Source organism: Zosterops lateralis, assembly GCF_965231275.1.
Source record: "Zosterops lateralis genome assembly, chromosome: 9".
Classification (NCBI taxonomy): domain Eukaryota; kingdom Metazoa; phylum Chordata; class Aves; order Passeriformes; family Zosteropidae; genus Zosterops; species Zosterops lateralis.
In genome coordinates, this window is record NC_139769.1 from 27334006 (window position 1) to 27348433 (window position 14428).

At 53.3% G+C, this 14428-nt stretch overlaps 1 protein-coding gene across 1 annotated transcript in view; it reads right to left on the reverse strand.

Annotated features, from left to right (window-relative positions):
• The window catches only part of ASTN1 (astrotactin 1), a gene marked incomplete at its 3' end in the record, with an annotated part of 52718 nt that overhangs the window by 6165 nt on the left and 32125 nt on the right, over nucleotides 1-14428 (reverse strand). Inside the window, exons 9-19 of the mRNA XM_083867078.1 lie at nucleotides 9525-9599; nucleotides 8912-9049; nucleotides 8436-8586; nucleotides 7620-7786; nucleotides 7251-7445; nucleotides 6798-6925; nucleotides 4451-4555; nucleotides 4096-4284; nucleotides 1177-1445; nucleotides 697-830; nucleotides 195-346 (exon numbers count right to left, since the gene is read on the reverse strand). Coding sequence (XP_083723204.1) covers nucleotides 195-346; nucleotides 697-830; nucleotides 1177-1445; nucleotides 4096-4284; nucleotides 4451-4555; nucleotides 6798-6925; nucleotides 7251-7445; nucleotides 7620-7786; nucleotides 8436-8586; nucleotides 8912-9049; nucleotides 9525-9599 — 1703 coding nt within the window. The remainder of the gene's footprint in view (nucleotides 1-194; nucleotides 347-696; nucleotides 831-1176; nucleotides 1446-4095; nucleotides 4285-4450; nucleotides 4556-6797; nucleotides 6926-7250; nucleotides 7446-7619; nucleotides 7787-8435; nucleotides 8587-8911; nucleotides 9050-9524; nucleotides 9600-14428) is intronic.

Sequence of the window (14428 nt, forward strand, 5' to 3'; positions counted from 1 at the left end):
TGCTTTTCCAGAAAAGTTTGTCCCTATGATATGGAGCTGCCCCTTTCTGCAGCATGGTGGGCAGGAGAAGGGCTGCTCTCTCTTCCACAAGATATTTGATTTGTTGCAGCATCCCCTTGCAAAGACAAAGACAGAGGCTCTCTTCTAACATCTCCATCCCACTCTCCTAGAGAAGCAGTGGAGTCCCCACTCACCTGTCTCCACCTTGGAGTGGTCCATCCTGTCGGTGACTTTCTCCTGACGGAGGAGGTAGTCCACGATCTGCACCCCAATGGGGGGCTCAGAGTGGTCCCACTCCAGTACCACCAGTGTGCTGCTGGGCTCGTGTACAGTGGAGAGACGCAGGCTATGGGACAATTTTTGCATTAGTCTCACAACAAAAGGGATTCAAAGCCATTAAGTCACAGGAGACAGCAACCTGAGGAGAGAAATGAGTCCCCCTCCCTTTCCCCTCCTGGCTCTGGGCATGTTGGTCCAAAAGACTCATTCCCTAGGGTTGCTTTACCAGGATGGATCCACAAACAGATCTGCAATGCTCAGCTGAACTTAGAAAAGACACTGCAACTCTGTACTCTCTGCCCAATTTCCAGGTCACCCATCAGTTTGCAAACCTGTCCCATAAAGGCACACAGCCCCACCACACTGTTGGCCATCACCACAGACCCATCACACCAAAAAGCCAGGCTGGGCACCTACATTGGGTGGGGGAGAGGAGCACAGGTGGGCAGCCCATCAGCCCCGAAGGCACTCGAGTCACAGCGGCACCAGTCCTCGATGACATCCCCACTGCCCGAGCACCACAGCAAGCTCATGGTGGCCTCCTGCAGGAGCTGGGAGACAGGAGAAGGGGTTGAGCACCAGGCAGGTGAGCTCCCATCCCTCCACCACTTGTTCATCCGTCCCCTGTTGGGTTCAGCACAGTGTCCATCCACCCCTCCGTGGGTTTAGCAGTGTCCATCCACCCCCTGGTGGGTTCAGCAGTTCAGCACAGTGTCCATCCATCCCCTGCTGGTTTCAGTACAGTCCCTCCACCCTGGAGAGCAGGGCTGGCCAATGGGCAAGGGCTGCCACAACTGGACATGATGCTATCTGGGCAAGCTGCCTCTAAGGACAGCCACAATGCCATCCTGCCACCCCTGCTGCCCACTCCATCACCGCCAGCATGCTGCTCCTCACCCGCTGGGTCTGGTTGTTGGTGACCAGCTCATAGAGGGGGGCTGCTTTGGTGACCTCCAGCAGGATGGGCTCTGCTGGCACTTCGGGGCTGGAGGCAACGTGGCAGAGAGGGCAGGAGGAGGGGCAGCGCCCACGGCTCTGGCACTCCATCCGCACGCCGGCCGCCACGCGCTTGGTGCCGGACTCGGAGAGGCTGGCGATGTACTCGGGGAATGTCAGCACCTTGGGGTCCCTCTCCCGCTCCTCTGACTCATCTGAGGGGGAGTTGCCTGGAGAAGGGGGAAAAAATTGACACCAGGGTGGGCTCCAGGCCGTTGGTAATGGAATATGAGGGGGCTAGAGCTCTACCTTCCACCCAAGAGAGAGGCAGTGCTTTCAAAGAGCCCCCTATGTCCTTAAGAGCTGTGTGGTCTGTAGGGATGAAATACTTACTGGTCTTCAGAGGGGAAATTGGGACTGAAAAGCCCACCCTGGCCTCTATGATTGCAGGCTGCGTGAAGGGAAATATAGGTTGGATATTAGGAAGAAATTTTTCATGGAAAGACTGATAAAGTACTGGAATAGTCAGCCCTGGGAGGTAGTGGAGTCACCATCCTTGGATGTATTTAAAAAAAGACTGGATGTGGCACTCGATGCCATGATCTAGTTGAGGTGTTAGGGCATGGGTTGGACTCGATGATCTTGAAGGTCTCTTCCAACCTACACATTCTGTGATTTTGTGATTCTGTGATTCTGTCCTCTGGTCTCCCAGTGCCTCAGTTTCCCCAGCCCCATCCCTACACCTGATCGGGACAGACCACCCTTACAGCAGGTTCCCACGAGAGGGAGCCTCCTCCATGTGGTTGGAGACTCCTGAAGGATCTGCCTGGGCACCTTCACATCACACCAACTCCCCACCAAAGACCCCTGCCAAACCACTCTCCTGCAAAAGCCCTCCTGGCCCTACATAGCAGGAAATACCTTGGCACAAGAGGAACAGTCCTTGCACAGAAGCCAAAAAGGCTGCCCATCACTGCTGTGTGCTGGGTGGCATCACCCTGCCATGGGAAGCCTTGGCATGAAGGGAAATAGTGCTTTTCACACAAAATCCCTGCCAAAGGATGTCCCTAGGTTTATACAGAAGCAAGAGGGACCATCGAAGATGGTTGGTTGGGTTGGAAGAAGCTCAAGGATGACCAGGCAAAGCCTCACCCCCAGGGCAGGCTCAGGCCATTGTCAGTGGCCATTGTCAGGCTGGCTTGCTGTGGGAAGCCACCATGGACCACATCCATGACTTAATAGGAAAATCTCCCTATAGCAAGGATTTATGGAGAAATGGGCCAACACTAGCCCATCCTTGAGACTCCTGCAAAGAAAACAAAGCTGTTAAAACAAAACCTGGGATACAAAAGTGTTGCTCTGCTCCCCCAGGAAGCTGGAGATGGATCAGTTTAGGCTGGCTGTGAATTGCAGCTTAGCAGGCACCGAGGAAAAGCAGAGGAGCCAGGGAATGATTTGTCTCTTGCAATTTCTCAATCGATATCCAGCCCCTGACGTTTGCAAACAAAAAGCAAAGGAAGGAAAGTGGCAGGTGCCAGAGTGAAACCTAAATGTGATACTGTGGGTGGAAAAAGGCTGCCAGACCTGAAAAGCCTCCAAGCACGAAAATCAAAGAGGAGGAAATTGCAGTAGAAAAAAAGAAGTACTTGCAATCAAGAGGTGCTACATCTGGAGACAGCCTACAGCCAAGCAGCACCGGGTCTGTACTTTTCCAGGTGAGCTTGTGAAGAAGTCCTGGCTCCAGGAGACCTGAGCCCACAGAACACAGACTCAGACTCAGGCTATGAAAGAAACCCTTCCGACACAAGAGCCCTGTGGAGATAATAAATGCCTCTGTGGCTGGGACATAGCAAGAACAGGACCATAGGCTGGTGCCAATAATGAGAATTATGAAGCTTCAGGATGGAAATGATGTGTCTGTTATGGTGCCTGTGAGCTCCAAGCTCACACTGCCTGCACCTGGGAATTCCTGGGCAGGAGCAGCAAACCAAGATCATCTATAAAACAGCAGCTCTGCTCAGCATTCCCTGTGCCCAGGCTTGGGAGCTGGCTTTTGTTTGCTGCCCAAACCTGGATGCTGCAAGCCACCACCCCCAGCACAACAAGCACAACCACCCCCAGAATGCCTGCAGGCAGCTTTGCTGAGGCCAGCACAAGAGATCGTGGAATAACAGAATCTGAGAATAGTTTGAATGGGAGGGACAATAAAGACCATCTCATACCAGCCTCCTGCCATGGGCAGGGACACCTTCCGCTAGACCAAGTTGCTACAGTCCTGACGACAGATGGCAGCAGGCAGGAGTTGGGCTGCCCCAGCTTTTGTAAAGCTGCCATTCAAAGCAGGCACCACCTCTTCCACTGGGGATCCTTCACAGCTCACTGCAGCCAGGGCACTGCAGGGGATGCAGCAGTGCCAGGTGCCCTCTGCACCATAACGAACCTCCCAGCTCCTAACTGGTTCCCAGGTATTAAAAGCACAGTGCTGGGACTCCAGGAGAAGGAAACACATTGGAGGGAGAAAAGTCTGGCTGCAGGATGCAAGTGGAAGAAAGTAGATATGGCAGAGACAAAAGGAAGGGAAGAATAAGATTAAAGACAAGAGTTAAGTCCAGAATAAGGCAGGATGGCTTGGTGGGATTGATGCACTTGTCTTTCATCTCCCTGGGGCTGTGGGTATTGATCCTTCTTTTTGGCCTGGACCAGTGCCTGCTGCAATCCATGTGAATCCTTTGGCTGGCTTCAAAGGGTGCGAGAGCAGGTGTGAGACAATGACGTGGGACGCAGTCCTGACACAGGCTGGGCACCTTCCTTGCTATGCCAAAAGCAAACCCCACTCCCACAGGATGGGCATGAGTTCCCTATCCGAGGATAAGCTCCTACCTTTGCTGATGTCCTCATACTCCAGCCAGAGCTGCCGCTGGACCTGCCTGTTGGGATACCAGATGGAGCAGGACTCCTCAAAGCCATACACAGCCTCTTGGATGTAGTGGTTGCCAAACTGGTCCAGCAGCGCCACAAAATCTCCACGAGAGGTGGCTCCATCCAGAGAGTGGAGTGCATTGCTGAAGGCTGGGAAGGAGATGGAGGAGATGCTCAGTTCCCAGAGCCCATCAAGCCCTTGCTACCTCACTATGCACTTGCAATGGGCAACCAGCATTTGAGCCCTGCCAGCAGAAGGCTATGTCATCTCTTGCCATCCTTTCTCCCCTTATTCCCCCTGTCCCTGCACACTTACACTGGGAGATGGTCATCTGGTTGAGCCGGACATGGTACATGATAGACTGCACCTTCCAGTGCTGCAGGAGGGGGTACCCAGACACCTCGCTGAAGTTCACCATCCCTGCCAGAGAAAGGACACAGGGACTCAATGGCACTGCTGAGCAACACCTCACCATGAGGGTGGTTGCAGCCCTTCCTGTCTTGGGCAACACAGCCAGCAAGGTGGGAGGAAGCCAGGGAAAAGGGTTCTGTACACAGCACATCCCCCCAGGGAGGCATTCAGAGCTGAGGGTCAGGTGGTGCCCAGCAATTAAAATGATGGCTTTGAAGGAAAACACATAGGCTTGTTTCATCCTGCCATCCGGGGCTCTGTGCTGGAAGATAATGAGCCTCCTCCTGCATCCCCTCCTGCTTCCTTCCCAGTGCCCACTCCCAAGGCATGCCCAGGTGTGCTAATTATGTCACTAATGAGAACTGTGCTTTTTAATGAGCTGTTAGCAGGCCTGGGAACGGTCACCGTCACGCCACGTGTGCCCAGGTGCCACCAGCCAGGAGGCCCTGGGTCCCCTTCCATGGGACTGAGCTGAGTGGGCAACAGATGGACGGGGAAATCACTCGCCTGTTGATGCTAATGCTCCCTCAGGACATTATGGCAATGCTGGGGCTGAACAGGACCCTGGGTTTGTCCTTCTCCTTCAAAGACATCCCGTTCTTCAGCCATTTAGCTGTGAGTCACAGAAGCCAGAAATTCATGGGCTGGGCACCCAAGGCACACGGCTGCTCAGCTTCCATGAGCAGAGGGACAGAGAGGCCATCGAGCCTCAGACAAAGCCCCAGAAAGGAAACTGAAGGGTGCTCCTGGCTCTGAATTTGGTGGCCAGAGCATCCCTAAAGTGCCATGGCAGGATGCTGGGACAGTCCACCTCCTCCCTGGCAGCTCCAGAGATCCTCAGCCAGCACATCACGCCTCCACTCAGCAGCGGAGCAGCAAACTCTGCTGCTAACAGGCACCCAGCAGGAGTTCAGGAGGATAACAGTGGGCATCCCCCCCCTCTGTAACAAGACCTGAAGGCAGAGTATGAGCTGGATAAGATCCTTTGCCTTCCAGCGCCTCTCTCTTCAGTGCTGGCTGCTGCCGACAGCTTCAAAGCCTTGCTCTTCCCTGCAAAAGTGTTTATGCAAAAACAGCCCTTCCTTACTCAGCAGCTCTGCCTCTCATGTATTCACAGTGATATCCAAGCTTCTGACAAGCAGAGAATATTTTACTTCTTTACCTTTTTTTCCTTTTTTTTTTTTTTTCTTAATCAGGCACAAAGCCAGCAGAGCAGTGGGAAATGAACAGGATAATTTACTGGCTTTTACCTCCCCAGCGTAATTCCCAGTGAAGTCCCAGCCCCACTGACACTGCTCTGATGCTGGGGCTGTGGTGGCAGTGCCTTCCTTACATCCCTGTAACCATATCACAGGCAGGACAGCCCCATTGGGAGGTAGGTGTACTCCAGCACCTCCAGGCAGGGTTGAGCATTCCCAGGGAAGCAGGAGTGACCCACCCTTACAGCTCTCTTGGGGAAGCTCAGCCTCCCCAAGACCCACCAGCACCCTCCCTCCCTGCTGAATCTGCCTGCACACACAACCTTCATTGCCATGCACTGTCAGGGCAACCAGCATCCACCAGACCCTGGATACAGTCCATGGGTGCTCCCCAAAATCCTCCTGAAAGCTGGACAAAGGGAATGCAAAAGGTCTCCTATGAGACCAAAGCACCTTACTAGCCACATCCTGTGCTCAGTAGCTCCTCAATGTCCGGGTCATTTCAGTCAAACGCAACAAACACCAAGGAAATGAAGGCTATTTATGAGTACTGGCAACTTGGGAAAAAAAAAGGCAAATCCTTGATGGCTGTCTAAGAACCCATGATAACCTGTCACTCATGGCCCATGATGCTCTGGCACAGCAAACCAAATCATTTTGGTTTGGTGGCACTGGGTTTTGAATGCTTCATTATATCAGAAAAGAAATCAAAGGTAGTTGGAAAACATTTTCTGCTTTCAAAAAAAAAAAAAAAAAAAAGACAAAATCCTTTTTGCAAATGCCCCAAATATTTGATGGATGCTTGAGGTTTTACACTCCACAATTAATTTGCAGCCTTTGGCTTTCCTTTATTTTTAATGCCTTCCTCTTACTGGAAAAAGGAACCAACCCTCAGCTGCTGGTTCCTCTATGTGCAGCTGAGCACAGGGTGCTCATGCCAGACCAGATACATCCCATGGTAGATATATCCCGTGGGAGGTTAAGGTGCTGAAGCTGGACATGCTGGCAGCTGCCTCACTGGGAGAGACATGGATCCAGCTGGGCTCACTCACCAGTGAGGAACTCAGGGTCGGGCGTGGGGTCAGAGAGCATCTCTTGGCACTGGTTCTCCAAGGGCACTGTGGCCACCACCAGCCCATCTGGCAGCTGCTGCTCCAGGCCCCGGGCAAAGTTGTTCTGCCTGGAAGTCAATAGCAGAGAGAAAAGCAAGGTTGGAGGACAGCAAAAATGACTGGGATCATCCCCTCCAGCAAGTGGCCCATCCCAAAAAGACACCTGGCACTTCTCCTTTCCTTCAGGCACAGATTAAAAAGATGTCTACTCTTGATGGAAAGTGTCAGATGCACCCTCCCCACCAGCCCCTCCATCTTCTGCAAAGTGAAGCCAGACATGGATGGACCAGGCAGTGTGCTACAGCCCAGCCCCAGGCTCCTTCCCATGCCTTCTTCTTGGAGAGGATGGCGAGGTATGACCCTGCTGGGGGCCCTCCCCTCTCTGCAACTCACCTGAAGGTCCCTTTGAGCACCTGCCCTGGTGCCACCTCCTTGGAGTGGTTGTTGTAGCCGTAGAAGATCTCCCCAAAGAGCGTCTGGTTCATGGGCAGCTCGCGGGGCTCGCCGCAGTCCCCGGCCTCGGGGCACGACTCCGAGATCAGCTGGCACGAGCGCCCATCCGTGCCCAGCTTGTAGTCCTCAATGCACCTGGGAAGCCATCACGAGGGCCACTGTCAGCTGCAGCCCCCTCAGCACTGAGGACAGCCACAAGGAGAGAGGAGACTCCCTCCAGCTCAACCCTACGAGCTCAGGGTGGTAGCAGCGACCAACAGCAGCACCCTGGGGGTGTCCAGGCAGCCAGGGAGGTGATGGGCCACTCACCCACAGAACATGAGGATGTTGTAGAGCAGGGGGTCTTCGGGCAGGGGGACCATCTGCTGCAGGCACAGCTGCTCACAGCCCCCATTGAAGCCATCGGAGCAGTCCACGCCAACGTGACGGTCATAGCAGCCCGTGCCATCCTTCATGGGGCTCAGTCCGGTCGGGCACTGGGGGGGTGGGGGAAGTAAGAGCTGAAAACCCCTGGGAAGAAATGTGTCTCTAGGGCTGAGGTGGAGGGCAGGGCTCCAGCATTGCTCTCCACTGCAAACTGCAGCCCGAGCAGTGCTCAGGGGCTGCAGGAAGGACAGCAGCAGCACCATCCACAGCTGCAGATATTCCTCCTGCCCCAAAGCCTCTTTGCAGCCCTCAGGAGTGTATCCCCTGAGGTGGGAGCCCTCCAAGCCATCCCCCACCAAAGCAATGTGCTGGTATCAACCCCACTCTCCAGCAACCCAGATCCAGTGACTGACAAAGAGGTGCTGCCCTTTCTGCCCCCACTCACAGCCTCTCCACCCCAATGCCCAGTTCTGGTGTCATTGTACCCAACCCCACAGATTCTCTGTTCTAAGGCAGAGCAGCTGTGGTGGTGACACACACGTGAGTGATGTGGAGCCTCCCACAGAGCCAGATGGACTCTTACTGCCTCGTGTGTGTGTGTGTGTGTGCAGCAACAGAGGAGATGCCAGCCCAAAAACATCATCCTGCTACAAAATCAACATCAAAATATCCACCCTGAAGTGACAGGAAGTCTTCCCTGTCTGGCCTCCCCTTCCTTGCTCACACCAGGGGGGTTTGGCAGGCCCCTGGGTCACCCACCACGCAGCCCGTGGAATCCAGCTTGCGGTCCGAGATGCAGCGGAAGTTCTTGCTGCAGCCCCCATTGTCCCGGGAGCAGTCACGGACAGGGCCGAAGGAGTCCAGAAGGACCTCCAGGCTGTCGAAGGAGGATGAGGTCATCAGCTCTTCCCTGCAAGGAGGGGGAAGAGGAGAGGAGATGTGTCACTGCTTCAGTGAGGTGTTGTGGATGCGTGCATGACCGTGGCTGCTGTGTGGGTTTTTCCAGAGCTCAGGCTTTCCTCTGCCTGACAGTGAACTGGATGGCAGCCAAGCTTTTAGAAGGGTGCAGGAGCTACTGAGACGAGGAGGAATACTGCCAAAAGCTCAGCTTTGCAGGACTAAAGAGGGGCAGGTTAATGGTTGTACCAATCTCCACCTGCAAAACGTGGGATGGGGATTCCAGCTCTATTTGCTGATAGCCCTCCTGAACTCCCTCACCCCGCCGTGGCACCTACCTGACCTCCACTGCATCCTCCATCACCGTCATGTCAGTCTTGCACTTGGCTGAGGGGTTGATGGCCAGCTCGGCTGGTGGGATGACAAAGCTCTTGCTCAAGGGCAGCCACATGCCCTCTCCCAAGGTGTAGGTGAACCTGCCAGGGAGAGCAGCAGAGGCTGGCACAGAGGGAAACGCTGAGGCTGGGAGGTTGTCTCTGCCCAAATCCAGGCCCTCGAGCCTCCCTGCTCATCCTGCGGGCCTGCCAGCCCAAACTAAGGTGTGTGGGCAGGGTAAAGTGGGGTGCTCCTCTAAATACACCCAATGATTCCCAAAAATTGCATGTAACTTAAGTAATTTTTTAAAAAGGCTTTTTTTTATTTTTCATAGAAACCCTCCTTCAGAGCCTAAAACTCACTCTCCCCATGGACAGAGAAGAGGAACTGACTGCTGGGTATCCAGCACCCACATGACAGCTGCAGGGGGATCTTCCCAGCCATGCTCTCATGTCCCCAGGAGGTGGCACAGGACAGCTGTGCTCAGCCCTGCCAACTGGGTTACCTGCATGCCTACATGCCCTGGGTTGTATTTAAGCCCCAAAATGTGCTGAGCACGCTGCCTCCACCACTTACCGAAAAATCTTGTCAGAGGGCTGCTCACCCAGCACCAAGTCAAAGCCCCGCTGGAAGATGGTGTATGGCCAAGGCCTGCAAAAGAAACCCAGGAGCATCGTGTCCCCACTGCTGCTCACAGCCCAAAATGCTTCCCCTGCTCAGCTCCCAACTCACAGGCAGAAGGGTCTCAGGTAGGATGACTCCTAGGGTAGCCAGGACAATGATAAAACAGCCTCAGATCTGAGATCTTAATTTTGGGGTCCTTGCAGCATCAGATTCTCATCCCAGCCCCAACGTGCCAATAGGCATGGGGTGTGTTGCATCTGTTATTTCGGGGTTCAGTGCACTCCAGCCACGTCCAACATCCCTTTGTGCTCAGTATCACCTGCCTGGTCCTGTTTCAGGGATTTGCATCATAGCTATTGAATTGCATAAAGAAAACCAAACCACAGCTGGACCCTTTCTCTGTGAGGCTTTTGCCAGGGAGCACATCAAGTCTGGGACCCCAGTTTCACCACCTGCCTTATTACCCTTGTGTTTCACTGTTCCAGGAGGGGAGGCTTTGCAAAGTGGGCTGGAAGACAAGGTGGCAGCTTGGAGCCAAGCAGAAGGCTGGAGAGCTGGTGACCCATCCCCATCATCCCTGCTGCTGTAGATAGCACAGGGTGATGAGTGATGAGCCACTAAGATTTGGAGGCTGCTGCCTTTCAGTGGGACACCCATGGCCATGACACCTTTGGGACATGAACCTTCAGCAGCACAGCCCTGCTGGCAGACCGTCACTTGCAGAGAGAGACAGACAAGAGACTCAGCCATGCTGGGCTTTGACTCAGTAACCATGAACCCCACTCCCAAACCCTAAAACTCCATATCCCCTTTGCAAGAGCTCAGAGCTGGGGAGAGGAGATTTTCCATCCCATCACTGCTGCTAAAATTCAGAGTTGAGAGTGTCAGGTGCCAGTGACAAACCCAGGGATTTTCTCTCGAGGCAATTACAGCTCTCCTGCACAAGCAGTTTAATTTCTAATCTGAAGTGATTTCAGCAAGGACAAATATAATAATAATAATAATAAAATCCTGACTGCAGGATTACAGCAAGCCTTCTCATTCCTCTGTTGGGATACAATGCCGTGTTCCCTGTCCGGTCAGCTGTGAGCTGGGGATTACATTCAGCCCACAATCAGATTGTTTTGAATGAGGTCAGCCTCATCCAGAAAGAGACGTGCTCCCTGTGTCTCGCCAACACCGTGAATGTTTCACTCCGCCACCTTCCAGTGCTCCTGCAGATGGGTTTTATTCTTGTTTCTGAGGAGCACGGCAGGCCAGGAACAAAGGCAGAGGCTGTACAGAAGCCAGCTATTGTTCCCCATCATCTCGGGTGGAAAAGTGGTTGTGGAGAGCTGCTCTTGGCTTGCAGCAGAGCTCAGTGCTGGGGCAGGTGCTGCAAAAGCACGGGGACTGCCAAACCTCTGCCTGGTGGCACATCTGTGAGCCCATGGGCGTCAACACATCCAGGACACGGAGCCAGCGTATTTGGACCCATCTGGGAGATTGAAATCAGCACCCAAGCCATGTTGTGTCCACCCAGGATGCAATTTCCAAATGTGGCTAAAATTCTTGTCATCACAGAGTCCCAGAATGGCCAGGGCTGAAAGGGACTTTAAAGATCATCTCATTCTACCCCTCTTCCCCTAGACCAGGTTGCTCCAAGCTCCATCCAGCCTGGCCTTGAACACTTCCGGGGATGGGGCAGCCACAGCTTCTCTGGACAACCTGTGCCAGGGCCTCACCCCCCTCATAGTGAAGAATTTCATCCTAACATGTAATCAAACCTGCCCTCTGTCAGTTTGAACCCATTACCACTGGTCCTAATGCTACATGCCCTGGTAAAAAGTGATGATGGCTTTGATCCAGGGAAGAGGTTTCTGTGCTCCAGGAAAGGAGATGTGTGGCCACACTTTTCCCCTACTTGGGGTCAAAAAAAGCCTCTTTAATGCAATGTTCAGCTTTTAGCTACATCCCTACAGGGCAAGGGAGAGTCAGTGTTGCCAGGCACCACTGAGGATGTGGATCTTCTGCAGAAATGCCGTGAGCCTTGTCCTGCATACAAGAACTCCAGCTCAACAAGAGACACCTACCCATCCTCACCTCCAAGGAAGCTCTGCAGAAGCTCAGCACTGGTATTTCCACCCATGCACTCCTGCTGACCTCTGCCTTCTGCTGCAGAGGACAGGGCAGCATCTCCTCCCCCAGGCACACCTCACCTCCCCCATTGCTGCCTTTTGTCACCGTTTCACCTCCTCCTTCTTCTGTGTGTATCCCCACATAGCTGCCTCCCTCCCCACATGGATGTGTCCCTCCCTGCATGGGTGTCTCACTCCCCTCCCTGCTTTCTGCCATCACTGGAGGCACCTCACTGCTCTGCTTTGCGTTATTCCTGTTGGGTATTTTGGTTGCAATGGCCTTCAGAGCTCACAAAGTGGGACTGATCAGCAGCTCTGCAGCTGATCAGGTTGGGCTAAATGGGCCAGAAATGACAGCTCTCAGCTTCTTGCAAGCCTTAGCACTCAGGTAGGCATCTGAAACAACAAAATGGTGCACTACCAGGGAACCTGAGAAGCAGGAAATTCCCCACACTCAGCCAGAAAGACCCCAAGGCCAAAGTGCTGCCAGTGGATCCCCAGGACAATCTTGAGCCTCTTGGCTTTTCTAGCTGTACCATTATCTGGATGCTTTGCTCCACACCTGGGCTTGAGTGGAAGCTCACAAAACACCTGCTAAGCCCCCAAACCTGGCACTGCTGGCAATGCTTTGAAACAGCTCAACAGGGCCATGCTTAAACTGCAGCCCCCAGGGGATGAGGCCAGACTGACTTGTAGCATCAGGAACTGTGCTCCAGCCTGTCCCCACCACCTGCAAAACTCTTCCAGACAAGATGGGTGGGATGAGGAATTAGCCCAGAGCTGGCAGGATGTGACCAACACAAGCTGAGCTGGAGCAGCTGGTTTGAGGGGAGCTGGCAGGAGGCTGGAGGGGCCACAGGAGAGGGTGTTTGCAGGAGGCACAAGAAGTTGCTGCACGGGAGTGTGACTGAAATGTCACTGGAGGAGAAAGTTGTTACACGCTGGAATGGGTGACTTCACCTCTGGTTCCCTGACCTCCTGTGCTTTTCAGGGTTTCCAACCAAGGATGGCCATGCCCAGGGTGAACAGATCAGAGCATCCCCACAGCATCTGCTGCACCCCAGGACCCCAAAGTGGGGACCCATGAAGACCCAGGACCACCCTGAGGGCAGAAGAGCATCGAGTGACATCTCCAATCGGCAATGGCCATCGCAGCTCCTCCCCAGCTTCTCTTTGCAACAGCTTTGCTCGGGTTTCAGCTGCCGATGCCTCTCCCCTTCCTAGCCCACCCTCCTCCCGCCCTGCCATCCCTTCCTTGCAAGCAGCTCTTTATTAAAAATGCTAATGCTGGCACTTTCTCGCTGGGCAGCCCGTAAATCTACGAGGAGAATGAGGCGGGGGGAGGAGGGGGACGGGTGGTTTGGTGAAAGGATCTGAAAGAACGAGGAGCTTTTTATCAGGCTGTCCTCCAGCTCGCAAAGCCGAGGCACACAGCAGGGGAGGGAGAGAGGCAAGGGGGAAAGAAGATAGAAAAAGGGGTGGAAAGAGAGAAAAATAAAGACTTTAAGCAGGAAAAGTGCTGTACTTGTCACTTCAGTGTGTCCCTCGCTCCTCTGTGGGGTGGGGATGGGATCAGACGGCAGAGGCACTGCCAGGATGGGATATCTGTGTGTGGAGGAGGCAGGATGGGGAGGGAAGGGAGGGGATCTGGGTGAGCAGGGCACAGGCTGATGCACTAATTCAGGTCCTGTGCTGGAAAAAACATCTGCAAGGCTGCGGGTGGGGGAGCAGGACTGGGGTGGGACAGTTTCCCAACAGTTATTAGCAGGATGAGCATCCAGCCTGGCATGTTCACCATATCACCTTAAACTGCCTTAAAACCTCCCCAGGCCAGGGTGAAGCACATTACAAATTAAAAGAGCACATTGATAAGGACTCCTTAAAAGCAGAGCACCTTAAATTTCAATGGGTGGAGGCTGAAAAGTACACCCAGGGAACTGCACGTGGGAATGGGAAAGCCACATGTGAGATGGATCTAAGGGCTAGGATGAACAAATGCAGGCAGGTAACAGTTTATTAACTAAAGACAGAATGAGCTGATTTGATTTTTGGCCAAGTTACACCACAAAAAGAACGGCAGAAATTTGGTCTGATGAGCAAAGATGAAGCATTGCTGGTGGGATTGCTAGAAACTGCATCCTCTTCAGGGAACATTAGAGTAAGAGTCGAAAAGCAGCTAATTAACAATGCATATCAAAGCAGGGAGACAGACTGTGAGCACACAAACAGCACCAGACAGATTTGTTTAGAACAGGCAAAGAGCAGCACACACACACACACACCAAAAAAATAAAAAAGAAAAGCAGAGCTGATCAAATGTATCTGCTACCCATGATCAAAAAGATCTGAGTTTTTGAAAAACTGAAGATTTAGGGTCCGGACACATCGGGTAAAAGATGCAGTGCGGAGGCGTGGAGCTCAGTCTGGTACCCAAAATACACACAACACAAAAAGCTTCTCACTGCCACCACCAATAAAGTACAAAGATGAGCTCGCCTTCATGAGCAAAATTAGATGCTACTGAGGGAACAGACACCGAGTCAACTTGTCATCAGTGTAAATAAAAACAAACCAGCGGCAAAACCATCTAAACCAAAGGGTTGAAATGAGTTTTCAGATAAAAAGGCCACCCAGGGAAAACAGAGGAGGTCATATCCAGAACACGCCATTGCCAAGGGATTTGGCAGATCCTGCTTTGTTGACCAAGCACCAGTGTGGTTTCTCTGGGGACTGACCCGT